The sequence below is a fragment of the Polistes dominula genome, unplaced genomic scaffold (assembly GCF_049000335.1).
Source record: "Polistes dominula isolate Pdom_NZ unplaced genomic scaffold, Pdom_raw_medaka contig_49, whole genome shotgun sequence".
Taxonomy (NCBI): Eukaryota; Metazoa; Arthropoda; class Insecta; order Hymenoptera; family Vespidae; genus Polistes; species Polistes dominula.
This window is the reverse complement of record NW_028300914.1, coordinates 2621077-2648959: the sequence shown is the minus strand read 5'-3', so window position 1 is coordinate 2648959 and position 27883 is coordinate 2621077. Positions and strand designations below refer to the sequence as shown.

Below are 27883 nucleotides of genomic sequence, written 5' to 3'. Positions count from 1 at the left end.
CTATTGTATTTCTATTAAGTCTTTGGTTGTTTGGTTTTTCGGGCACGAAGGAGGCCTTCACGTTTCACGATACACATCTCGTGTGTTATTATCGTTTTCTTGATATAGTCTTTTATTTTTATTTTTTAATATTAATTTTTATTATCCATTACAGTCATTAAATTTTGTATCGATCGTTAAATATAATAATCGGCAAAGAAAGGTAGAAAGTATATTCGGAGTTTTTGTTTATTTAATTTTTATTATTTTATGTTTCTTTTTTTCTTTTTTTTTTTTTTGCTTAAATTATTTCCCTCTTACTTGGTATTTTTATTTAATTGATATAATATATATTTTTTTTCTTTTTTATTTTTATTATTATTATTATTTTTTTTATATTTTTATCGTTACACCAAAAAAAATTTGCTATCGATCGTATTTGAAATTTTTATTTATTTTTATTTTTTATCTTTTTTTTTTTTTAATTCTCTTTCACCAATGATCGTTTCGATCATAAGATAACGTACCTACCGTATTATCTCTAATTAAGGTTTTAATTAATTACAACGTAAATTTGAGAAACTCCTCTCTTCTTGTTCTTGTTCTTCTCCTTCTCCTTCTTCTTCTTCTTGTACTTTCGGATGAGACTTTTTGTCGGTGATTTAGGTGAAGGAATCATGCAAGGGTTGCTTTATACGATCCTCGTAAATCCAGCATAACGGATTAATTTCGTTCTATCTCAAGAACAACCAACAAGCTCTTGGTATTTATGCTTAGGTATACTAACACCTCTCGTTGTCTCATTGGGTCGACGTTATGCTATGTTTCCTCGGCACTTTGTTTTCATTTCTACTAGGTAGAAAAGGGAATGGGAAGAAAAAAGGGATAAGGAGAGAGGGAAGAATGGAAAATGAATATTTATTTACTTATTTATATTCCTTACACGATCGTTTGTGTTATTTTTTTTTCTTCCGCGTATTAATTTTAATTGAAATATTATAATAATTTAATAAGAAATTAAGTGTAGCTATTGTTTAATGATTTTAATTAATTAAAAAAAAAAAAAAATAAACGAATATTGAGATTTCTAGCATTTGAATACGCTATCTGGTTGCTAAATTCAAAGTTAGAGTAGATAGGTCGAATTGCTATGCGACGTGGGATCTCTATCACTTGAATACGCTATCTGGTGGCTAAATTCAAAATTAGAGTAGATAGGTCGAATTGCTAAGCCACGTGGGATCTCTATCACTTGAATACGCTATCTGGTGGTTAAATTCAAAATTAGAGTAGATAGGTCGAATTGCTACGTTACGCCCCTGCCAGAGATCCCAATAGAGCCTTATTTCGTTTACATATTTAATTATCATTAATTAAATATATATAGAGAGAAAGAGAATCATGTTGGAGAAAAAAACATTGGATGGGTCGTCGATTAAAATGAAATTTGATCTGAGTTGGTAGAATTAACATCATTTTGTACGTTTATGTTATAAACGTGCCATCGTATAGATGGTTTAAAGAAGAAAGGAAAACGAGAACGAACGAACGAACTAAAAGGGAAGAATAAGAAAAAAAAAGAATAAGAAGAAGAAAAAGAAGAAGCCGTTTTACTTCAACACGGAGACGGCTTGCCGCCGGGAATTAGGCATTCTTTTATCTTCTTAGGGGGTATTTCACGCTCTCTTCTCAGCTTCGGGGTTGCTCTTAATCAATCAAAAAATCATGAGAAAATGAATTAGCCACTGTTCTTACGTTTAAAAGTAAGTGAGGGGTGAGGTTTGAATATTCGTAAATTTGTAAAGGAAAAAAAAACAAAGAAAAGAAAAAAATATGCGATAGAATTCATTTACTTTCTTCTTTTTACAAAATATCTTTCATCTATTTTGATACTTGCAGATAAAAAAAAGTTTCATCATACTTGGAAATAATAAAATATAATATAATAAAAAATAGATCATCATCATGATCATTTTATTATTATAAAATATATTATATATATTTAATTATTATAAATAAAATTAATTTATAAATTTTTTCAACTAAATGTGAGTAAAAAAAAAAAAATAAATAAAGAAGAAAAAGGGGTTTGGCATTAATGGCAGAAACGAAGCTGTTATTATTTCGATTCAATTAAGAGAGGTGAGGTCTTATCTTCTTCTTCTTTTTTTTTCTTCTTCCTTCTTTCTTTCTTTCTTTCTTTTAATTAACTCAACGATAATTACAGACAATTAGATGTACAGTAGCACGTACAGCTGTTAAGATTAATGCACGATACGATCGAGAAAGATCGAGGGTAAAGTATACAACACCGGTCGTAGTGTTGTTGTTACGATTCTTATTTCGTGCCTCGTGGTAAGTAATTATTACGTTCGTTACAAAATACTTTTGTAATATCTTTTTTATGACAGTACTACAGCTACTTCGTTATATTATATTTCTACAGTATGCGATAGCTTTTAGATTTTTTTTTTTTTTTTTACAATTAAAATATACTATTTTATTTATATTTTATTATTATAAAATTAGATTTTTTATTTATATATATATATAAATAGTATACCATAAAGAGTTAAACTTTAATATTATTTTAACACGTTCCGTGCCACGTGTACCACCGGTGGTACACGCTAAACTTGTTCTTCAGGCCACGTGTACCACCGGTGGTACACTTATCATTAGACATATTTATTTAATGCACTGAAAATATATGTTTATAAGAAATTTAATTCTATAACAAAAATATTCCTATTGAAATATACAAAATGTAGTATAGAACAAAGCACATAACTTTGTTTCATTTGTTATATTTATAATAATTAATAATTATATGTGATGGTTGATTTTGTTAAAGCAAAATTAAATGGCCTGAATGACAAGTCAATTAAAAAAAGGGCTTGACACGGAACGCGTTAATGATAAAATAAACGAGACAAAATTGACTCGTTAATTAATAATTAACATAAAAAAGATAATATGTGTATTTCATTTTGTTACTCAGATACAATCAAGTTTATTCTAAAATATCTATATATACAACATTGTTTTTTTTTTTTTATTATATTTATTTATTATCAATATAATATATTCAAAGACAATCACTCACACAAAACCTTTCATTAATATCAAGTGAACAAGATATTGCATTAAATTTAAATGAAAAATCTCGTGAAATTCTTGATGATAAAACGAATGGGAATAGAAAGAAGAGATAGTAAATGATATCAATGAGAGTTGAATACAAGAGAAAGAGAAAGAACAATGTATACGCTTGTATATGTATATACATATATATGTGTGTGTAAGAGTGAGAGAAAGAAAGAGATAGTAGAAAGGGCGCGTTTCGGTGATAAACTCCATGGTAGGTGGAATACAAATCGAAAGTCCGCCAGCTAACCAAGTTATAGCAGCCCCTTTCGAGGTTCTCCCACCCCCATTTCTATTCGGTGTTCCCTCCATTTGGAGAAAATCCCTTGGCACTAAATAAATGTTTTACCCCGACCGACTCGGGGGCTGTCGGTATATTTGTATTTGTATGCGGTGTTGCGGCCACCCCTTTTACGCCACCTACCAAAACCACCCCCTTAACCCCTCGTTCCTTCTCTCCTTCCTCCCCTCCTCCTACCTGAAACTATACCTGTACTACACTGACGCAGAATAGGTCTGGAACATAACATATGTATATAGTTATCTTATTTTGTTGTTGTTGTTGTTGTTGCTGTTCAAGGCCTGTAAGAAAAAAGAAACTTACTTATGTGTGTGTGTTCTTTTTTGTTTTCCGGATAGAACGGTGAACGCAACGATGGGGGGGGGGTAGAGGTTAGGGGGTAGACTATGGGGTCTCGAAAAAGACGTACGAGCAGACTCCAGTATCGTTTCACCTTGCTGTAAAACTTTTCTATCTCGACCTGAATCTTTCAGGGGGTGGTGGAGGGTAGGGGAGGGACACATACACGCGGGTGACCTCAGTGAACTCTTCTGCCACCTAGAATCGACCATCCTCTTTCCACCCCTATCTCTTTTCTCCATCCTCATTCTTCTTCCGGATAAATTTGTCCTTTTATTTCTTATAAACTTATACATTTTTCATTTTATATATATATATGAAATACATAAAATCTATGGTATAGTATCTTTTATAGAATAATATTGAATATGGGTCATTTTTGTAATAATGAAAATAATAATATTGTTTAGTTAATGACAAAAATAATAAGCAAAATAAATGAAATTTGGATGTTAAAACAATACATTTGGTGTTTTTATAATACTTAAATTATATATATGGTGTCTTAAAAATGGCTGACGATAGTTCCCTACCACGACATAGTGATTTCGATGTTTCGTAATAACGATATCTCTTCTATCCGTACGAGACTACCCACATGTCCACGACGTAAAACTTCTTTTACCTATGAATGTTTCAATGAGACATATTCGACGTTAGAATCGCAAAACTCACAGAGAATCTTATTGGCGGACACTTTCCAGTCGATCCTTGTTCGTCCTGACGGTTTAAACTTTCCTAGGACGCGATAGAAATCGGAATCGGAAACCCACGCGGGATTACAGGAACAACTTCTTGCTATTCTATATCCATCCACTGTCTATAGATATATACTGTCTACTATACTAATATATAAGTATTGGTATATACATATATATATATACATATAGGTATCTTTTGGTACAGTCCCTTTGCCAAAGTAACTTTCAAGATATGTTGATTTTCTAACATTTTTCTCGCAAACGTGTTATCATCCTTTTGAATTTTTTATTTAGGTTAAAACTTTAATAAAAATACGAATATATTGTTTTGTACATTAACGTTTTACTAATTATCAACATACCATCGATTTTACTAGCGAAATAGTAATAATAATAATAATAATAATTCAATTTTGTAAATAATTTATAATACAAAAGAGACTAATCTTGTATACTTTTACATTTTTACATTTCAAAAAATTTTTTATTAATAATCAAATGATAATATTTTTATAATAAATTATTTAATTTAATTATTTAATTAATTAATTATTAATTTAATTATAATAAATATTATGCAGTAAAAAAAAACATGTTAACATTTAATTATTTTATCGTCACAAAATAAATCGTATACTACTATTTCTAAATTAAATAGAATAATATTGATCTTATCTTCAATCATATAAATTTCATTTAATCTCTTTCTCTTTCTCTTTTGAAAAGAAAGAAGAAGAAAAAAAAAACAACACATATAACTATCCCATAACGTTAGAATAAGCAACCTGTAACCGAGAACCGTGAGCAATTGTATTTTCGCACCGGGACACCCTTTTCTAACGAGCGTGTAACATTTGCCGCTTACGGTGATCGTAACAGGGGGCTCGTTGAATACCAATTCGAATTTTCCACCCTCCTAAGATATACAATTTCACAACAAGGCCAATCTCGTTCATAGGAAACACGCCTCTCTTCCTCCCTCCCTTATTTTTTCCCCTATTACCGACAAGTGCTTCTTATATCGATGAACCTTTCGACTGTCGATTAGAAAACAGAGAATTAGAATGAGAGAGAAAGATAGATAGAGACAGATGGAAATAAAAGTCACAAAGGACTACAAAGAGAAGTGCATACGTGAAACAACCCTTGGTCACACGGCCCTTTTCAATGTCTCATGGGACATGGGACCAGTGTACAACGTGCACCCAAAAGTATTCTCTGCACGCGTTTATAGGACGTGTATAAAATCATGCGTAGGTGTGTTCACCATGTTGCTTTCCTCTCTTTCACATAATAAGGATGCATCTTAACGAAATTGATGTCTCTGTTTCGTATCAAGTTTTAGTTGTATTCATTCACCATTGAAAGGGGAGAAAGAGGAGAGAGAGAGATGATTACACCCCTGACGATCGTACACAACGATTTGCCTTTTATTTCATAAAGAGGGGAAAGGGGGAGGATGAAGTAAGGGTAGGATGGGTTTTCTACTCGTACTTTAATCACATTCGACTATTACGTTAGTTAAACGTATACGTTGCATTTGTTATACAGTTACAATGTAATTTTGTATTATAATTTTTGTGCGTAGGAAGATACAGCAATTAGACTTTAGATTTATACTTTGTTACTGAAGTTTTATTTGATTTTTTTGTCTTAATTACAAATTTACATTTGCTATATATATATATATTACAACGAAGATATATTATACATTTTTTTGTATTAATTTATTCATTGATTACGAAATATGATAGTGTTTGTCACACGTGATCTTCGATGCAACCAAACGACAAAACGATGTAGTTACTTATTTTCTCCTCCCCCTTACTACCCCATCAACCTATACTATTTTTCGTTTATTAATTATTCAATATAGTCGATGGTGTGTGCTGTTGGTTGTGCCCCATAACGAAATAAATATTCTCTCTATGTAATGCGAAACTCAGATCGTTGAATTGAGTCGATTGAAATGGTCGCTTGTATAAGTGGGGTAGTTGGTATTACATATATGTATGTATATACATATATATAGTACATATATATCTATCTCTCTTTCTACTTCGTGTATACCCAGACACCAGGGAGCAATTTCGTGAAAACGCTACGGATTGTCCTTTGATTGATCTTTCGTTCTTTCTTTCTTTCTCTTTCCTTTTTTTTTGTATTTTTTTTTATTCTTCCCTGAAACGACAAAGTAGATCGTGAGATTTAGTTGGCAAAACACGATTTCTCATTAAGATCAACGTTTTTATCCTTACTTAAGTACCAACCGATAATCTGCGAAAAAGTAGAATCAATTTGATTCGTGGGAATTAGAGGGGAAGTGTGGAAAGAAAGGATTAATTTGTTCAACTGTTCGAATTACATGAAATCAGTGGACATATTTATCCTAAGGACAATATGAGTCTTATCGTCGTATAAATAATATATTAGATTAAAAAATATATTTTTATTGAAATAATATTATATATATATATATATATATATATATATATATATATATATATATATATATATATATATATATAAGTGTAATATATGAATATAAGCAAAGATTGAAATGTACTTTTGATCATAAATAAATAAATAAGGATTTAACTATTTTTTCGTCCGATGTTAAATAAAATTAAAAAAAAGAATAAAAAATCTCAGGAGCACACGCTAAGGGTCGTGTCAAGCATCGCAAAGTCCATGGGATTCTTAACCGCATCCGGTACTCAACGGAGTCCGCACTCATACTATTCTTATAAAGGCAAAAGTCAGAGAGTTTTGAATAAAGAATAAATCCATCCCCCCCACCCTCTCTTTTTCTTTATCTCGGTATAGTGGAAAGATACTTATACATATACATATGCATATACACATACATAGATATACATACTCTCGGTTTTCTCACGTCACCAGTTATCTTTCCTTTCCCCATATCCACTTTTTTGAAACGGTCAACGTTCTCCACTACCTTTCCACCACATTTTTTTCCTTACTTCAAGAAAAAAAGAAAAAAACCTTTTTTATTTTCTTCTTCTAGTCTTTGCTTGGAAAACGACGAGTCTCTCTTTTTTTTTTTTCAAACGATCCACTCATCTCTTCTCTCCCTTTAGGTTGTCGGTTTAACTCGTGCGAGCAAACGTTCTCTCACCCTCTGTCTCTCTCTCTCTCTCTTTCTGTTTCTCTTCAAAGGGTATGCTCGTGAATTATTCGTATGTCGGTGAAAACGGCTAAGTGACACGTGGACGCCTGACAACCAAATTGATCCTCGATCGGCACGGGGACCTCGTCGAAGTACTTACGTTCTCGCATTTACCAAACACGGGATCGTAACTTTTCCTTAAGGGTAAGCTTCTATCAAATAAGGGTTGTTTTCAATCTTAACATCTATCTATCTTACCTCGCGCATTGATTGTTTGTCCTACAAATCAAGATTCAAATATCTGATTGTTTATCTATGTTATTTATTAAACAAACATTCATAAGCTAACAAGAGGTAGTGAAAAATTATTAAAAAAATATATAATTGAAAATGTAATAATAATAATAATAATAAGAAGAAATAAATTAAGTATATATTTTTCTAATAGATCATTCTATTTAGTAAGAGGGATTTATATTTTGAAAAAGCTTGTAAAACAACTTCATATCGATTAAGTATTATGCCAACAAGAAACCAATTCGCTATTCCACGAACGCACAGGTATTACTTCGAAAGTTTATTATCGTCCTACAACGAGTAGAGTTGGCTTCCACCTTTTCGTCCTTCTCTTCTACTAGCTCCTCCCCCTTCTCCTACTTCATCTTCCACCTCCTCCTTCTCCTCCTGTTCCTTCAACTTGTACTTCATCCTCCTCGTAAGAGAGAAAGACTCATTCCCTGTGACGACATTTTTAACGTTTACACCGCAATATCCATTCCCTTGGGTGTAACGGGTACTCCCCTCTTACACCTCTTCTTACCACCCCTCCCTAACTCCTCTCTTTCCTCTTCTTCCCATATTTTTCTTTTCTTACCTTCCATGTCTGTCTGTTCTTTCAAGTTCAGTCGATGGTAAACGTTTATTCCTTCTTCTTTTTATTTGAACTCTGAGAGAGCCCTTTTGCCACTTTCGAAGGGTGGGGTTTTAAAAGTGCATTTTCCATGCTTAGATATTGCCCCGTGGAACGAACGGTGCGTAATAATACGTGTTCGTGGCCATTAGAATAGTGTCGGGGAGCGAGAACGTAAGGAAAGGATATAAAAGAGAAAATAAAGAAAAAGAAAAGAAAAAAAGAAAAAATGGTTAACTTAACCACCGTTCTCTTCGAAGCTACGTGTGCGGCAAATCATTTCGTCGCCATTATCCGTGGGTACGTACCGCAATGCTTATTGCGCAAATGCTCACGGAGAACCCTGGATTATGTTCAAATGAAGTGCCGATCGAACCGTTCTCGCTTATCCATCCATCCATCCATCCATCCATACTTCTATCCAGTCGACGAACTTTGCTTACCATAATATTATTTCTCTCGTGGTTTTTTTATTTTTATACAAATTTTTATGTTTTTTTTTTTTTTTTTTTTTAAATCAAAATTTATATAATTGTTCTTCTTTTTAATTTTATTTAGTAAAATTTTATTATCGTGTTATAATAGAAGATAATTTTTTTTTTAAATTTACCAAATTTTTATTATCTTTTTATTTTTAATAATATTATTATTTATATTATATCAAATTTTATCATAAAGTATTTACCAATTTTTGAAGAAACATTATAGATACGTACATTCAATAAAAATATTATTACTGAAATATGTTTAATCATTGATAATAATCTCATCATATATATATATATATATACATAAATAAATTTTTACGTTAATTATTATTTATTTAAACAAATCTGTTATATTTGAAAATAAATATTAGATAGATAGATAAATGTCGTCTTGTAATACGATAAAATTAAAATTTCCAATTAAAAGGGGGAAGAAATGAACAATATAATAATGCATAGGTAAGTTGCATACTACGGTAGTTACAGTGCATATATATAGGTATGATAGTGGTTGGTATGAAACGTAGGAAATTACACGCGTTCATCGGAATCGATAGGATCCTTTGAGAAGCCGCATATTGAAGATAATCTTTCGAGATGAGGAAAGGCAATACTACTATATGAGACGGCTCATTACGCTCTCACTATGGCATATATGAGTAATATATCGAGGATTATGCGTTGTGTGGACGTGCTTCGATGGGAATCGCACAATTATAGTTTCGCAATGTTACTTGGTTGTATTTGTACCAACATATATATATATCTCTCTCTCTCTCTCTCTATATATATATATATATACGGTATGTATCTAATAAGTAGTACCACAAAGTTAACAAACCCCGTTGCGTGCATTTACGCAATCAATGGATTTTCCATTTAAATATCGATATGCCGATGATTCTCGATAAGATACACCTATCATTGACTTTCCTTTTTTTGCTAATAGTTCAATTATGGTATGAACATACTACGAGATGAGATAGGATCTATCCTTTGGTATAAAGGATATTTATATTACCAAGATCAAATTTGTCGATAAGTACTTTTAAGTATGATACGAAGATATATACATATATATATAAATATGTGCAACTTGTATTATTACATCTCTATCAAGAGAAAATTGAAGCTTTTTAAGTACATTTTCTTTTATTTATTTATTTTTTTTTTTTCTTGATGAAAATATATTTCACGATATTCGTAAATCGATAAACACATATACATGTATATATAATATAATATAATAATTTATACAATTTGTGTATATATATATATATTATTTCTCTTCATGTTAAATGTTGAATCGTTGAAATATCACCTAAACGATATTTCTTGATTTCTCATACAATAAAATACACTTTAAACGAGAAAGACTATTGAGTTGAAAATGTTCTCTCGTGTAATTAACGTTCGAGAAAGTATAATATACCAAAGTATAGGGGTGAACGAGGGGAAGGGGGAGGGGGAGGGAGGGAGAGCAAGAAAGATTCGGAACGTACGTACACGATCGTTAATGTCGATCGTAATTCGTTACGTCACGTAATCCCCATTCTACTTTTTATCTTTTTTCTTTTTTTTTCTTTTTTTTTTTTTTACGAGTAGGGAAATTTAATTATCTTTGACTTAATATTCCTTTTTCTTCTAACGATTTTGATTTTCTCTTCTTTGCGGGGCATGGAGGGCAGTTTGATTTCATTCTCTTCTTATCTACTTTCGCATTAATTTTTACACGAAGTATAATAAATTTTCACGTTAAGCGAAATTTCGTTATTTAGTTAGGTTTTTGGTTAAAATGTTGAACAATTTCTTGGTTTTTTTTTTTTTTTAAACATACAATTACCGACAATAAAATCCTGGGGATGAGGGGGAGGGGAAGGGCAGGGAGATCTTCTCAAACGAAAAACGTCGTTGATTAGCAAAGAAAATTAAAAAAATAAAACATGAAAGGATATGTCGGTTAATATTAATCATTTTTATAACTACGAATATAATATGTATAAGTTAATAAATATAGAAGAGTTTATTTTTAAAGTAATAAAATATCGTATAACAAACTATCATAAATCTTTATGACAATAATTGCGTTCCCATTTTACCTGTGTTTCTATTTTAACGTATATTAAAGTATACTTTTCTTCTATGATCAATTTTACGAGTGGTTTTTATGACTAAAACAAAATGCTTTGAAATCGTTTGAAAAAGTGTTGATCAAAAAACAGAAAGAGAGGGGAAATGAGGAAAGAAAAATAAATAATTATCTATATAAGTAAATAAGTATCTTATATACTATCATAAACTATTATAGATTGAATAACACGATGTATTACTACATTTTCATTTCTCGTGCATATGTGCGTGCATGCGTAAGTACGTACGTGCGTGAGTACGTGAGTTAGCGTCTTTAAGAATAAAACATATAAAAAGAGTACTATATACCTAATGTTAAGATAAATCTAACGAATCGTCTCTACTTGTGGCTATTTGCGAAAAATAATGAAAAAGAAGGAAGAAGAAGAAGAAGAAGAAGTGGTGAGGGAAGATGAAGATTAGGAGGGGGATGAAAACGCGCATCGTCGGGGCGACGCGATCGAAAGGAGCTTCGGGGTTAGTTGAAAGTGGTGGTAAAAAAGAAAAAAAAAGAAGAAGAAAGAAAAAAAAATAAAGAAAGAAAGAAAGAGAAAGATAGACGTGTAGCCAGCGACCTTTGGCGTCGTCCTCGACAGCCGCAATAAGTCGGAGCGGCGGCACCGCAATAGCGCGATAAATGCGACGGCGCGTAGTATGAAAGTACGAGAGAGAAAGAGAAAGAACCAATAAAGAAGAAGAAGAGAGAGATATATAGAGTGGTAAGGGTAGTAGTGGTGGTAGTGGTGGTAGTGGTGGTGGTGGTGGTGGTGGTGGGGGAGAAAAGAGTATTCTACGTAATTAAGTCCCTCTGCTCCTTCGACTGGATACGGGGCACGTCCCTGAAACAAAGAAAGAAAGAAAAAGAATGACATAAAGAGAAATAGAAAAATAACGAGAGAAAGAGAGAGAGAGAGAGAGAGAGAACAAGAAAATAGTTAATAAGAAAAAAAAAGAAAGAAAGAAGAAAGAAACGATGCGGTAGAAGTTAAAGAGAGCACGAGAGTAGAAGAAGAAGAAGAAGAGAAGACGGGGGCGCAACAACCCCCCTGTGCTCTGATAAAATAGAAAGAGAGAGAGAGAAAGAGAGAAAAAAATAGGCACGAACGATCAGGTAATAAATAATACAGGTAGAAAAGAAATGCGCGCGATCGCCTGCAACATTCTACTCAAATGTTAAATAGGTATCAATTTAACTTTGACCAATGAGAGTGTAGAATGGGCGTGACTAAACTCTCGTCGATTGGTCGTAGTCCCACGATAGTGGGCGTGATCTTAACGTAAGAGCCTTTCACGGGAGGTTCCCGTATGTAACTTTGGAGTGGTGGTAAAGGTAAGTTCGCATGGTGGGGGTGGAACTACCTGATTTCTTTGGTACCCTCACACAGCGTACCCGTCTCTCTCGCGCGGCGACCGGATCCGGATTCACGCACGTCTCTTCGACGTTTGCTCTCTAACTAACCAGGGTCGAAACCTTACCTTACTTAGGTTTAACCCTCAGTTTTTTTGTTTTGTATTTTATTTCATTCGCGACTTAAAGGGGTGTTTATAGAGATAGATAAAAGAATATATATATATACATATATAGAAAATAATTATTAAGAAAGATATTTTTCTTGAATATATTTTCGTTACGTTCTCGAGTTATTTTTCAATACTCGTTCACGTGGGTGTCGAATAAAAAAAACTTCTCCAAGTTTGGGTTCGTCTATTATTGGACCACATAGAAGAAGTTGAAAACTACTCTAAAGAGACTGGAGTTTATCTCAATTTTGTTATAATATAATATAACAAATGATTTTTCTCTTGGATACTACGAGAAGGAAGGAACACGTTTGTTAGTGAGTAAAATTAGTGAAACCCCCCACCAGAGATTGTTTCGTGGGACTATTCGTTTCTTTTCGTTGAGTTTTATTAATTTCTTTTCTTTTCTTTTCTTCATTTATATGTATATATAATATATTTGGTTCGTATATTATTTTTCAAAAAGTGATTATTACATATGGAGATAAAAGAAAACGATCTATAGTGTTTGAAAAAGAAAGACAAACTCTTTTAAAAAGCGGACACATGTCATGGACAATATCGTATGTGTGGTGACGACGATTTACGAGTAAGGAAATATCCTCGTATATAATAAAAAAGGAAAGAAAGAGAGAGAAAAAATTTTTATATAGAAGACAGGGATGATCAAATTGTATCTGACGTTGCAACGTAAATACAAAATGGCCGCCGTACTGTACGGGGTTATACGGAACGCCCTTAGTATCGTTTCGGAATCTAAGTTTCCCCACGTGTTTTTATTCTGTTAATTAAAATAATTAAGTTTCGATGAGATGTAGTATAATATATTTAATAATAATATTCTCCATCTCGTAAAAGAAGAATCGACGATACTCTCAAGTAGTCAAAAGAAAAATAAAAGAAAATACAAGATTTTCTTGTTATTATCATGTTGTTTTCAATGGAAATTCAATTGCAATTACGATAACGTGTTTTTCCGTACTGAGAACGTATTGATGTCAACGTATTAAAAGAACAACAATAAATATAAATAAATACGTCAATCTACGAATAAAGGAAGGGGTTGTAAGAGTAGTAGTGAAAAATATTGAAAAAAAAAATAGGAGTAAGTAAGAATATCCACAGATTATGTCGGAACACGGTGAAAGCGATTTGGACGCGACGGAGGAGATAAACGTTGACGATTCCGATTCGAGAAGTTGTAGTCCAAGAAATTATACAAATCATGAGGATAGAGGAAGGAATATTGTACAAGAGACATCAGAATGTTCGAATTCACCGCCACCGAGTCAGACAAGTTCGAGGACTGTTCAAAACGAATCACCACGTAGTCATCCCTTCAGTATAAGTCGTCTCTTGGGGGACAGTCAAAGACAGAAGACTAAAAGTTCGTCGGAAGAGGAAGTAGACAGTGATAAGGAAAGAAAATGGTCCCCCTGGGAAGAAGGAAATAATAATAATAATAATAATAATAATAACAATAATAACAATAACAATAATAATACTAATAACAATAATAATAGTATTAGCCATCGTGGTAGCTCGTCCAATACGTTGGACGATGGTAGACGTTCTTGGGGTCATGAACTCGAAGAAAAAATGTCTGAAAAGGACGACGATGATACTGGGAGTACCGCGGAAACGCAAACGACAAATTCCACGTCTTCGATTCACTGTACGAGCGCGGCCGATCTACTCGCTCCCTTCAGAATATTTCCAACCGGTTCGAGTCTTATCTATACCGGCGGCGGCGTCATAAGGGTGCCTGCACACCGACCACCCGGTGCAAATGGCGCACCAACCGGTGCTATACCTGCCCAAGCTTTGATACCACCATGGAGCTTGCAAGCTCTTCAACATAGTCAGCAACAGGCAGCAGCGGCCGGTTTGCATAGGGCTAGTTTACTCGCCAATTTAGCTGCTCACCCACTTCAAGCACATCCACATCTTAAAGACAGATTAGCAGGTGAGAATTCATTGTTCTGATTTTAACATTTTTTTATTAGAAACTTTTCATGTTAAAGAAGGATCGTAAATTATTGTTTGACTTTAACTTGTTGTAAAACAAGATAATAAGTGTTGTATGAAAGGATAATGACGTATCATTTGATTATTATGATGTACCGAACCCAGATTATTACTTGAACATTTTTCTGAAAGGGTGCGGCTTAAAAAAAAAGAAAAGAAAAAAAATCCAAACAAAGGAAAGGATATTATCATATAACACGTAACACGTTAATACAGTTCTGTTAAATTATGCTTTTCAATTCCGGTAATCGTGCCATTATGCTCTCGTTAACTCGAGAGTCACACACTACGATGTTGCACGAGAAACGTAACTAACAGCACAACGGGCGTTCGCTTATCGTTTAGAAAGAAAAGAGGGAGAAATAGAGAATAATGAAATTCTTAATGGACGTGACGGGCATTTATGTATGTGTATATATGTGTGTGTGTGTGTGAAATGGCAGCCTTCTCTATATCTTTTTTTTTCTTTCTCAAGGGGGGGAAAAAAACGCGCAGTATATATTAATGTCAAAGCTCGAGCATATTAGCAACGATACGTGACAATTTGTAACACCTGCTGCTCTGTTCGTAATAATAATGTCTTTCTTCTTCTTCTTCATCATCATCATCATCATCATTTTTTTCTTCTTTTATTTCTACTTCTATTTCTACTTTATCCACTTGTACGTTCGTTACCTTGAAAAATCTCTCGATTTCTTTTTAATTAATTCGATTATAGGAAATGTATAGAAGAAGAAGAAAAAAAAAAGGTCGTTTGAATATTTAAGTAAGAAGTATAATCAACCAATTTCGATGATAATATCGTAAAAAAATCAACTCTCATCGCGTTGCATTAACATATACAACATCTGAACGAACATATAAAATCAATATATAAAAAAAAAAAAAAAGAAAATAAAATGAAATAAATATAAAAATAGCCAACTCAAACTAATTTTATCTCTTTTTACTATTTTCGTTATACGATTTCTCATTATATGTTTTATAATACACACACATATACATATATACATATTAAGCCTGTAAAACATATCGTACAATAATATCGTATAAAACGTTAGTAAAAGCTTTTTAAATGAACAAATATTATTAAATCGACAGTAAAACATTTTAATTCGCAAAATGGGTCTATTTAATACACGTCCATCTACTTTTTTAATCGAAATCCATTCAATGAAATATTATTAATACCCTAATTATTATAACCGTTCATTGAAAATTCTAAAATCATGCTAGATGTCTACGACATAATAATATTTGATATATATATTATAACTGATTGATTAATCTAAATGATAAAAGAAGAAGAAGGAAGAATAACGGTGGGACAAAAAATAGAATAAAAAAGAAAGAATGGAGTAGGAGATACAATGGTGGTGAGAGAGTGGGTGTAGGGTGAGAAGGGTTAGAGGGATAATTCTAGTGCAATTACTCAAATTGTCGTGACATTATTCATTTCGAGAAATAGAAAGATAGATAGATCACATTCTGGGATTGGAGCAACGACCTAACATTAGGTATTCGATTCTACATCACCTTCTTCTGGTCCACGATCAAGTGACGAAATATAAGAGAAAGAGGAAGGGGTAAAAGGAGGAGGAGGAGGAGGTGGAGGAGGTGGAGGTGGGTAGAAAGGGGTGGGGTAGTAAAGTTCTGGGATTCTCGTGTCGTTGATCGGTGATATCAATTTCTCTAATTGGACCTCGTATATCTTTAGCTTATTATCTCTTTCTCTTTCTCTTGATCTATCTATCTATATATATATATATATATATGTCTTTCTCATGTAGGTAGATATATATGTATATATGTGTGTAATAAGTGTTGGACCACTAGGTGTCTCGAAAGAGAAGGATCAAACGTTTGTAATACGTTGCTATGGTACGAATGAAATGAGATGAAATGAGATGAGATGAGATGAGAGTCAAGTATAGCTAGGTTATCCATATATAGGCGATATCAATTATGACCTCGGTTTGAAATTATTCATTCGGAGCCGTCGTTACGATTCGCGACGGGCGACGAGTTGAAATCCGTTGAAAACTCGCACATATTCGGTATTATCCCCCGTGCCTGTTATATTTTAATAGCGCGAAGACAGCTCCGAGTCATCTCTTATGTTATGTACATTTCTCTACATTCTATATCTCATATATATATATATATATATATATAGTATATGTATACATTTTGTATTTATATAGGTATATATACAAGTATGCATAGATTTATCATAATATGTATAATGTGTATTATTGTGTATATATATATATATATATATGAGTTTATGTTACATGTATGTGTGTATGCATTGATAGATTGTTTATTATGTACTTTAAAGTTTTATTCATATAGATTAAAAATATATAATATATTTAAAATAATATTAAAATATATATGTGTGAGTTTATGTAACATATATATATGATAGATTATTTATTATATATGTTAAATTTTTATTTATATAGATTGAAAGTATATAACATATATATATGTATTTAAAATAATACTTTGACTTATCATATTCATATAGTATTTTATACGTGTATGCATATATATATATATATATATATATATAGGTATGTATGTTTTTTTAACATAGAGATTAAATTATTATACAAATTATATACTTATTTATTTAATTGTGTGTGTATGTGCATGCAAAAGTGTAAATTCGTGACAAGATTTATATATATTTTTCATAGTAAGTTGAAAAAGATCCGTCGGAGATTTATCCGAGTATGGTGTGTCCCATTTTAAAAGTCGCCAGAATCCAAACCAGTTTTCTCTCAGAAGAAGGTTTCCATCTCTCTTTCGCGTACTCAAGATAAATTGGATTAAGAGTCGAAAAAAAAAAAAAGAAAAAAAAAAGAAAAGTAAACTTGGAAAAAAAGATGGGGGGGGGGGAATATATACATATAAATATATATATATAATACAAGTTACTTTTATATTACATATAGATATATGTATATCGTTTCGCGTTATAATTTCGATGATGTATTTACAAGTGTTCATTCAAAATGTTTTATCTTAACACACACACACACATGCACACACATGCACACACATCGATTTATCTCAATATTATATTTTAAATATTAGTTGAAACACGAGAAATCTTTTTTTGCAAAACGGAACAGAAAGACACACAGAGAAAGAGAAAGAGATAGAGAGAGATAGAGAGAGAGAGAGAGAGAGAGAGACAGAAAGATAGCCGTAAGGGTTAAAGAAAAATAAAAATAAAAAAATAAAAATGTTAAGAAGTCAGAGATGAGTGGAAGATATTGAGCTCGTCCTACTTCTAAGTACGTAAATAATAATTCTTAACTTATTTCGTTGCGCCTGAGGGACGATGACGAGAGAACGAGAAACATAAAGAGAGTTTGAGAGAAAGAAAGAAAGAACGAAAGAAAGAAAGAAAGAAAGAGAAAGAGAAAAACGTTAATTTGCTTGAATCGCAAAAAAGGAGAGTAACGAAAGGCATCGGCGCGTAAGGGATTATTACGCGGCTTGGATCATTCCGCGTGTTCGCGAACGAGAAATAAAGAAAGAAAGAAATATAGAATGAGAAAGATAGAGAGAGAATGAGAGAATGAGAGAAAGAATGAGAGAAACACATAAAGAGAAAGAGAAAGAGTAGGAAGGTGAACGTTGAAATACAGGTACGTGCAAAATACATAATTAGTGTCTACCTTTACCACTCCTGCGAAGCTGAATTCTCTCGATGCTGACTTTTTCGTGCAGGTAATGAAACCCCGCCATTACTCTCTTGGCTCTGGCGTGAGTAAAATGTATTTGTGCGTACGAATAACATTACCTATTACTCTCTTCCTTGATTATTCTGTTCAAAGCATGCTTTATTCCTGATGTTAGAGAAAGACACTAACTATTGTAATACACTTCAATAAAAAGTCACAACATGACATACGCTTACATATATATATATATATATATATATTTTTATTATATATTAGTTTTATTATATTAGTATTTTATTATATATAGTAGTATATTATATTAGTTATATTTAGTAAAATTTATTTACTATATGAGTTATTATTTATGTATCTAATCCTATATGTATATATATACATAATTATTGCTAATTTTATATTCGTTCAGAATTGATATGTAAAATTGGACAATTTTGAATTTCAAACTAAAACAATAATCATACATATTTGAAAATGTTATTGGGTCAATCCTACCACTACTACTACTACTACTACTACTACTTACTACCAAAAGAAATCTTGTTGTTGACTAAAAATTTAAAACAACAAATTATTTTATTAAATATCACACAACTAAATTACGTGTTTAGTATGTTTATGTAGATTAAAGGTAAAAAATAAAAGAATAAAGAAATGTTAATCGATGTAATTTAAATATCTCAAGCAAGATATCAATACGTGTGACAAACAAATAATATAGATTAACTAAAATGGTATTTTTTTTTCAATTATGCAACATGTTATTTTTGTGACACACCTTTTTAGGGTTAGATATGTATATGTATATATATATATATATAAAGAGAGAGAGAAAGAGACAAGAAATTTTTGATAACATGTTAGTATACAACTAAAAGTGAAACGAGAAACAAAGTAATATGAGATAGTTATAATAAAACTGGTTTAAGTTTTTACCTAAGTTTACTTAGGTTTACCTAGACTTAATCTACACCAATACGATGATGCAGTTGACTTTTTTCACGTCAATTAATTTCATTTGATACTTGCTTACAGTCTCTATAGAAATGTTAATTAAATGTCATTATACAAGATATATATGCGTTTAACTTATCGATCATTAAAATTTGAATTCTCGATTATTTATCGTTTCACAGGTTTACGGTATCGAGGTAATTTTTTTTTTTTTTTTTTTTTTTTTAATTAAATATTTGTGCCCATAATTATGAAAGTGGTCTAAGTCATGTATCTCTTGTTTCGAGTTATTTCAAGATTTCTATTTGAACATTATATGAATTCTATGTAATATTGAAATAACAAACATTATTTCAAACGATTCATTTTTGACAATATCATGAACAATTATATTGAATTTATTTAGTTTAAAATAATGTGATGGGTAATAACTAATAAACTCATTTTTTGTTTTTTAATTTTGACTTAGATCACTTTCATAATTATGGGCACATTTGCAGTACTCGATTGTTCTTATTTTATGTTTATCGAGCATGTTGAAAATATAACGAAATATAAATGAAATGTAACGTATAAATATATGATTGAATTTGATTTATTTATAATTCAAATAGATGATGGATAATTGTGATAAATAATTTGCAGTTATTATTTACGTGTATCGTGAAAAGTTAGTGGAATATGCTACGCCAATGAAAGGATTCCACCTTTAAATGCAGCCTCGGACGGCGATTCTACGAAGACTCTTAAACTCGCGTCAATGCATTCGTTTTCGTGCGAGGGAGAGAGAGAGAGGAAGAGAGAAAGAAATAAAAGAAAGAAAGAAAGAAAGAAAAGAGAAAAAAGCATCCATCTTCGTACCAACGATCACTATTAAATACTTAACCTTTGCCATAAAACAGATAAGAGGAAACGCACATTGCGTTACTTTTATTTTTTTTCTTCGAAAAAGCATTTATATTTCATCCAGCTGTGTATTATCGCGATACAAAACGTATTTTTACAATCCCCCAACAAATATTTTTGAAAACAGTTATTGCTAATTATACATATATATATATTCGATCATCAAGGATAGAAGATACATGTTGAATTGGATAATTTGGAATTTTAAAACAAAACAAAAAACAATAATCGTAGATATTTGAAAATGTTATTGGGTCAATATTATTAAAGGGGAATTTCTCGTTGATTGAAAATTTAAAACAACGAATTATTTTATTCAATATCACACGACCAAATATACGTGTTTAGTATGTTTATGGGGATTGAAGGTAAAAAAAAAAAAGAATGTTAATCGATGTAATATATGTCAAGCAAAATACCAAATAGGTGTGACAAACAAATAATGTAGATTAAAATGGTATTTTTTTTTTTTTTAATTAATTATGCAACGTGTTGTTTTTGTGGATACAACTTCTCTTTTTTTTTTTTTTTTTAAATCCTCCTACCTTATAAATTTAATCACTCACATTTTGAAGAAATGTGTCAATCAGTTATATATATATATATATATGGGGGTAATATGAATTTAAATGAACGATGATTATGTTGTATCGCGTGATATTCGAATATACAATTACAAAAACGTTGATATAATTATTAAAAAGATTTATCTCTTGAAATATATGCGCCATTGCTTATCTGTGTGTGTGTGTGTGTGTGTATGTATTTTGTTGTAAAACCGAGAGATAGAATCGTACGATCGTTTTTCAAATTGGAACCTTTAGAAAGAGAAATGGTTTTTTTTCTTTTCTTTTCTTTTTTTTTTTTTTTTTCAAGCACGTCAGGTGTGACTGCTGTTATTCGAACTTGTTCGAATTTTTAGGCCCCCGTATCATCACCACCACCACCACCATCATAATTTCTCGTATAGTGCTCATAAAAGACGCAACAATTTGTTCTTCTCGAAAAAAAAAAGAAAAAGAAGAGAAGCAAAACAAGAAAATTATGTTTCCTTTCAAATTACGATTTGCAACGTGTCAGATAGAGGAATTGGAAAGAAATTGGAAAGGTAATGGTGGTAGTGGTATTGGTGATTATGATCGTTGAAATCATTATCATTATCATCATCACTATCTTATCATTAACCAGTCGTAATTTGTAATCGTTCGAAACAACAAAATCATTTATGTGAATATGAAATCGAATTCGAATTTCTTTTTTTCTTCTTCTTCTTCTTCTTCTTCTTCTTTCGAAACACACATTTTACGAGATAGACACTTTATTATCTACTTTTATATTTTTACAAGAAAAAAAAAAAGGATCTTTTTTGATATTTATTTCGAATGTATATCTATATATATATATATATATATATATAACGTTACGTGACAACATTTAACGATAATAATTTTATCAAAAGATATATATATATATATAAAAGAAAATATGTTCTTTAATTTGAAATTGAAAGTTTGACTTTTGAAAAGAAAAAAAAGAAAAAAAAACGAAAAAATAACATTCCGATTAGCTTTTTACAAATTCCTTCATAAATTACAATGTAACTACTGATAAAACATCAACAAACAGGTTTACTCAAAGTCAAAGAAATATAATAAGTAAAAAAAAAAATTAAATTAAATTTAAAAAAATGTGTTGTAACCCCCTAATCCACGATTTGTGATTTGCATCGCGAATTATAATAATCTATATAATAATTAATATAATATTATAAATATTATAAATATTATATATAAGTATTAGAAATTTAATATAATATATAATATATAAAATAATAAAAATATAATATAAAAATATAATAAAAAAATATATTAATATAATATAATATTAATGTAAGTTATTAAATTAATGTAATTTAAATTTAGTAATTAAAATTTTATTGTAAAAGTTAATATAATATTTAATATTAATATAATAAATATAATATATAATATAATAATAAAAATATATAAAATAAATAATATAATATATATTATAATACTATTATAATAATGATAATAATAACATAATATAATAATATTATAATAATAATAATATAATAATATAAATAAGTTTTACAGTATTTTTATTTTTTATTTCATTGAAATCAATAAAGGGGTGGGTGTGGCCTACGTGAATCGCGATTAGAATTAATCTATTTATTAATTTATAGAAATGAGAGATTTTTATGGGATATCATCGTACTATAATAAATCCCAGGTCACCACAGAAGATATATCATCATCATTATCATCATTATCATCATCGTGATTATCATACGAACGGTTAAACGGTTTAGTTTATTCGGTTCATTTGATGATAATGTTTGCTCATTGATAGAACCACCACCATCATCAACCCTTCGTATTAAAGCGTTTTCAACTGTACGATTAGTCGTTTGAAAACGATTTTAATCGATTAAACTCAAGCGGCCATCTCGTACAAACCCCCCCCCTTCTCCTCCTCTTCCTCATATGGGGTAGTTGTGTTGTGCACTTTTAACACGATACGATCGTGAAAGAACGATAATCGTCACGCTCTTTGTTCAACCCCCAACCGAGTTAGAAATTCACCGTTTTAAAAATAAAAAATACAAAGACAGGAACTTGACTGAAACGCAAGGGTAGGTGAAATAAAGAGAGTATGGTTTTTATTTATTATTTATTCCAATTGAATTAAATATTGCAATATCATATAAACAAATATTAAAAATGAATGAAATATTAAAAAAAAACCAATATGGCCGAGATTCAAACATGACGAAGAAACGAGGAAACAAAAATGAGGGGTGAACAGTTTGCAGATTGATTATTTTGAAAATACCGATTAATAAACGAAAGTAAAGAAGTTAAAACATGCTAATCATCATCATCATCATCATCATCATCATCATGAAAAAGGTAAGGGGTCAACAAGTGTTGTTATTGTTGTTGTTGATGCTGTTGTATATTCAGAATCATATAACGGTGGGTGATGGTGGTGAACAAACTAAAAAAAAAAACAAGAAGAAGTAGAAGAAGAAGATGAAGAAGATGAAGAAGAAGAAGAAGAAGAAGAAGAAGAAGAAGAAGAAGAAGTAGAAGTTTAAAGTATATCGGTGAACGTAGTGAAACGCCTTAGGCCAGAGATAACCGGGTACCGGGAACAGAGAAAAAAAGTCATCGCGTGACCAAAACCTGAAAACCAGAATCCGTTGAATTTGGTTAGGGGCAGGGTAAGGGGCGGGGAGTATTGGGAGAGGGGTAGAGGAAACTAAAAGTTCGTAGGTTTGTTTCTCGATGAAAAACACACACACAGACGTTCTATTTTGTTCTTTGTTTTGTTCTTCTGTACTTCTGTTTTTTTTTTGTTTTTTTTTTTTTATTCTAAATTTTGTTCTATTCTATTCTCCTATTATTTCATTTCACAAGATAGATCATAGTTTTTGCGTGACGATTATGACGAAAAAGGTAAGAGCTTCCGTCTTTGTAGAATTGTTAATAGTCGTCGGTAGCCCTCTTTTGTTTGTCAGATTTGTAGCTACCGTATTGAAGTATCAGGATTGCCAATTTTTTTTTATTTTTTGGGTTCTTTACCCTTTTTTTTGGAGAGAAATCACAGTGATTTTTGATGATACGTTTTGTATGAGCGAGTAAATACGTTTGAAAGGTGGGGTTCCTTACAAATAATCATTCCAGGAATGATTTCGTCAATTGTATCATTATTATTCGCATTGAAGGATTATATTATTATGTATTAACATTTCGTAAATGTAATCATAATGTGTATTTTCTCTAGTAGTATATGTTATAATTTTTTGAAAATTGTTTTCTCTTTTTTTTATGGGAAAACAAAATTATAGTCTTAATGCAAGTACAAATCTTTGATTGCACGTAATCAATTTTTTGTATCTGTGATGTGATGTGATGTGAAATACTTTTTTTTTTTTTTAATATGTTGCATAATTTTTGTATATAATAGTTAAAGTAATTTAAACATGTATATACATATATTTTTTTAAATATATTTATATTTATATTTTATATTTTTAATTTAAATTTATATTTTTACTATGCTATACACACTTATACCCTTTATATTTGTAATTTTAATTTATATTTTTATTATAACTAAAAATATATATTAATTAAATATATATTATAATAATATATTTAATTAAATATATATTATAATTTTAATATATGTTTTTATTTTTAATTTATATTTTTACTATACTATAGTTATACTTATATTATTTTTAATTCTAATTTATATTTTTATTATAACTAAATATATATTAATTAAATATATATTATTATAATATATTTAAATAAATATATATTATAATTTTAATATATTTAATTAAATGTATATATTTTTATTATACTATACTTAAACTTTTATATAAACTATATATATATATATCTCTATGTTTCTTACAAACACATTGATACATAATTATATTCCTACAAAACAGAAACAATAATTATTCTACCAATCCCATTGAAGATTGGTTTTATAATAAAAACTATTTAATATCTAAAAAAAAAAAAATAATAAATAAATACTTTTTCAAACGTATTATCAAATTTTTATAGTGCACCCATAGAATGTTCAATCAACTGATCAACCGTGCATTAAAATCACCATGTAATACTTTCTATATCCAAAGAAAAACTTACATATATACAAACACATACACATATATATGTATATATGTTTACTATAGAAATTTATATACCATCATAGTTAGTTTACGATGCTCGATAACTTGAGTTCTCCGAGCTCGTTTAAAACGAACATAAGTACACATAGGAGATCCTTGAGCAACATCGATTATGAACATTTCATTACGGGAAGACAAGGTTCAATTAACATTTTCTTATGGATAACGATCTTCTCTCTTTTCCCCTGTTGTTTTTTTTTCTCCTCTTTAACCACCCCCTCTCTTTCTAATCTTACGATAGTAAAAAAGACTGTTAGAAAGAACAGTCACGAAACTTGCTACTGCACATTTCTTTCTTGTTCTCTGGGTGTATATGTGTGTATGTGTATGTATGTTTTTTTTATTCTATTTGTTTTTTTTTTTTTTTTTTTTTTTTTTTTTTTACAAACGAACACGAACAAACTCGACAAAATAATAATAATAATTAATGGTTAATATCAGAGGTGTCAAAAGTTTTACGAAATATCGTTTCAGAATTGTGTATATTATATATTTATATATTTTGTTATAATAATAATAATAATAATAATAATAATTATTATTATTATTATTATTATTATTATTATTATTATTATTATTTATAGGATGTTATGGTGTATTAGATCTATTGCAATGAGATCAACTTTCGTTTTATAAAACGTGACGTGTTGTCAGGTACAAAACTATTATGACAGTTACGTAAATTGTTTAAACGATTATAATACTTTCCATCTACCAATAATAATAATAATTATTATTATTACTATTATTATTATTATTGTTATTTTTATTGATTATTCTTTTAACGATTGACTAATCTATCTATAATAATAAATAAATACTTGTTGGTTTTAAATAGTAAAGGAAAACGAAATGACATTCGAGATAATATTATTTTCTCTTTTTTTATTTAAAAGATAATAAAATCAAATAAGTATTGGTAACTACAGTTATTGGTGTAATAATAATAATAATAATAATAATAAAAATATTTGTTATTTTACTTTTACAAATGACTGGTTGATAAAACTGTCCCGTTTCTTTACGATTTCAAACTCAAGTAACGGAGGGGGTTAGAATTGGGGTTGGAGTTGAAGACTGCAGTTGCAGTTTTGGGGTATAAAAAGAAAAAAAGAAAAAAAAACTATTTTAAGGCTTGCAATTTTACAATTTTTAATTTACAAAATAAATTTGGTTCAAGCAGTTACGTAAAAAATAGAATAATAATTGTTATTGAAAATAAATTTTACAATAATTGTTTGATATATATATATATATTTGAATAATTCATTGATGATTGTACAAAAAAAAATTAAGTAAACAATTGGATTAATTTCAATCAATTTTTATATTTTATTTTATCTTTTTTTTCTTTTTTTCAGCGTAAATATTTGTATCATTCGTAATAAATTCGATTAATCGAGTTTTGCACGTTTCGGTTTGATAATTAAAGATAAGAAAACTAATAAATGTTACCAGGTTATTAATAACAAATAAGATACGTGATCATAAAAAGAAAAAAAAGGTAAAACAAAATCCTTCCTTAAAGGAAGGGTTTATCATCGATAAATCGTAATTATCCGATGGATGGTTTCGTTTACGATTAATGAACGGTTATAATATATGTGTGTGTGTGTGTGTGTTGTATGGGTGTAAATGGGTGGTCCCGAGGACAAGGATTCGAACTATTAAATCGTAACTAATGACTTGAAATATTATTAATTGGTATCATATAACAACGATGTTATATTAATCGAGAAATCTTTGACTAATCTCGTGTGTCCCTAGGATTAGTATAGTTCTGGTAATTCTAATTACCCTTAAAGATATAAAGAGGATGTAAGATGGTTTGTATAAGCTTTCTCACAATTTCCCTAGAATATTTTGAAAGTTATTTTTGAATAAGATTATACCAATTTGGGTACACATTTATTTGAATATTATTTTGTAATATTAAATATATAATATTAAATATTATATAATTAATATTTAATAAATAATAATATAAAATAATATAAAATATATTATTTAATTTATTATAATTTATATATATATATAAATAATGAAAATTATTTTGTAATATTAAATATTATATAAATATATATTATATAACTTTTGGGTACACATTTATTTGAAAATTACTTAGTAATATTAATTATATAATATTAAATATTATATAATTAATATTTAATAATATAATATATAATATAAAATAATATAAAATATATTATTTAATTTATTATAATTTATATATATATATATAAATAATGAAAATTATTTTGTAATATTAAATATAATATATAATTTAATATAATATAATAATAAATAATAATATATAATTTAATAATAAATAATAATAAATAATGTAATAAATAATAAAATAATAATATAATAATAAATATTATAATAATTAATTACAACATAATATAAAAATTACATATTAATTTGAAATAAACCAGAAAATCAATTACTTAAATCATCGTCTCAGTTTCAATGACTAATCAAAACGTCATTGCATGCACCTTTACACAAACAAACGTATGACGTATTGATACGTCAAATGTATCCTAAAGGTTAACACAATTGCAACTATGGAATTCTTTTGTAACTGACATTATAAAAAAAAAAAGCGTATAATAATATAATAGACAAAAAGAGATATAAAGTAATGAAGGAAAAAGAAAAAATGGGGGAATCGTTTATAAAGTATCATAAAAGAAACAAGAATTGTGAAATTGTGTAGTAGTCAATCTAGTATAATAATAGTTAGAAAAAGTACTTAACGATTAAGTATTATTCCAAGTAAGTTTGAACGTTAGTGAATCCTCTCTCATAGAGTCAATCTAGAACATCACGTAAATGATCTTGGTAGATGCGGTAGATCTCAAGGTAGGAGTATTATAATACCGTAAG

General features: G+C 29.6%; 1 protein-coding gene across 1 annotated transcript in view; it reads left to right on the top strand.

Moving 5' to 3' along the window:
• The first annotated feature begins 12533 nt into the window (after positions 1–12533).
• Positions 12534–27883, top strand: part of C15 (homeobox protein C15) — a 52422-nt gene continuing 37072 nt past the window's right edge. Inside the window, exon 1 of the mRNA XM_089169773.1 lies at positions 12534–14612. Coding sequence (XP_089025899.1) covers positions 13775–14612 — 838 coding nt within the window. The 5' untranslated portion in view covers positions 12534–13774. The remainder of the gene's footprint in view (positions 14613–27883) is intronic.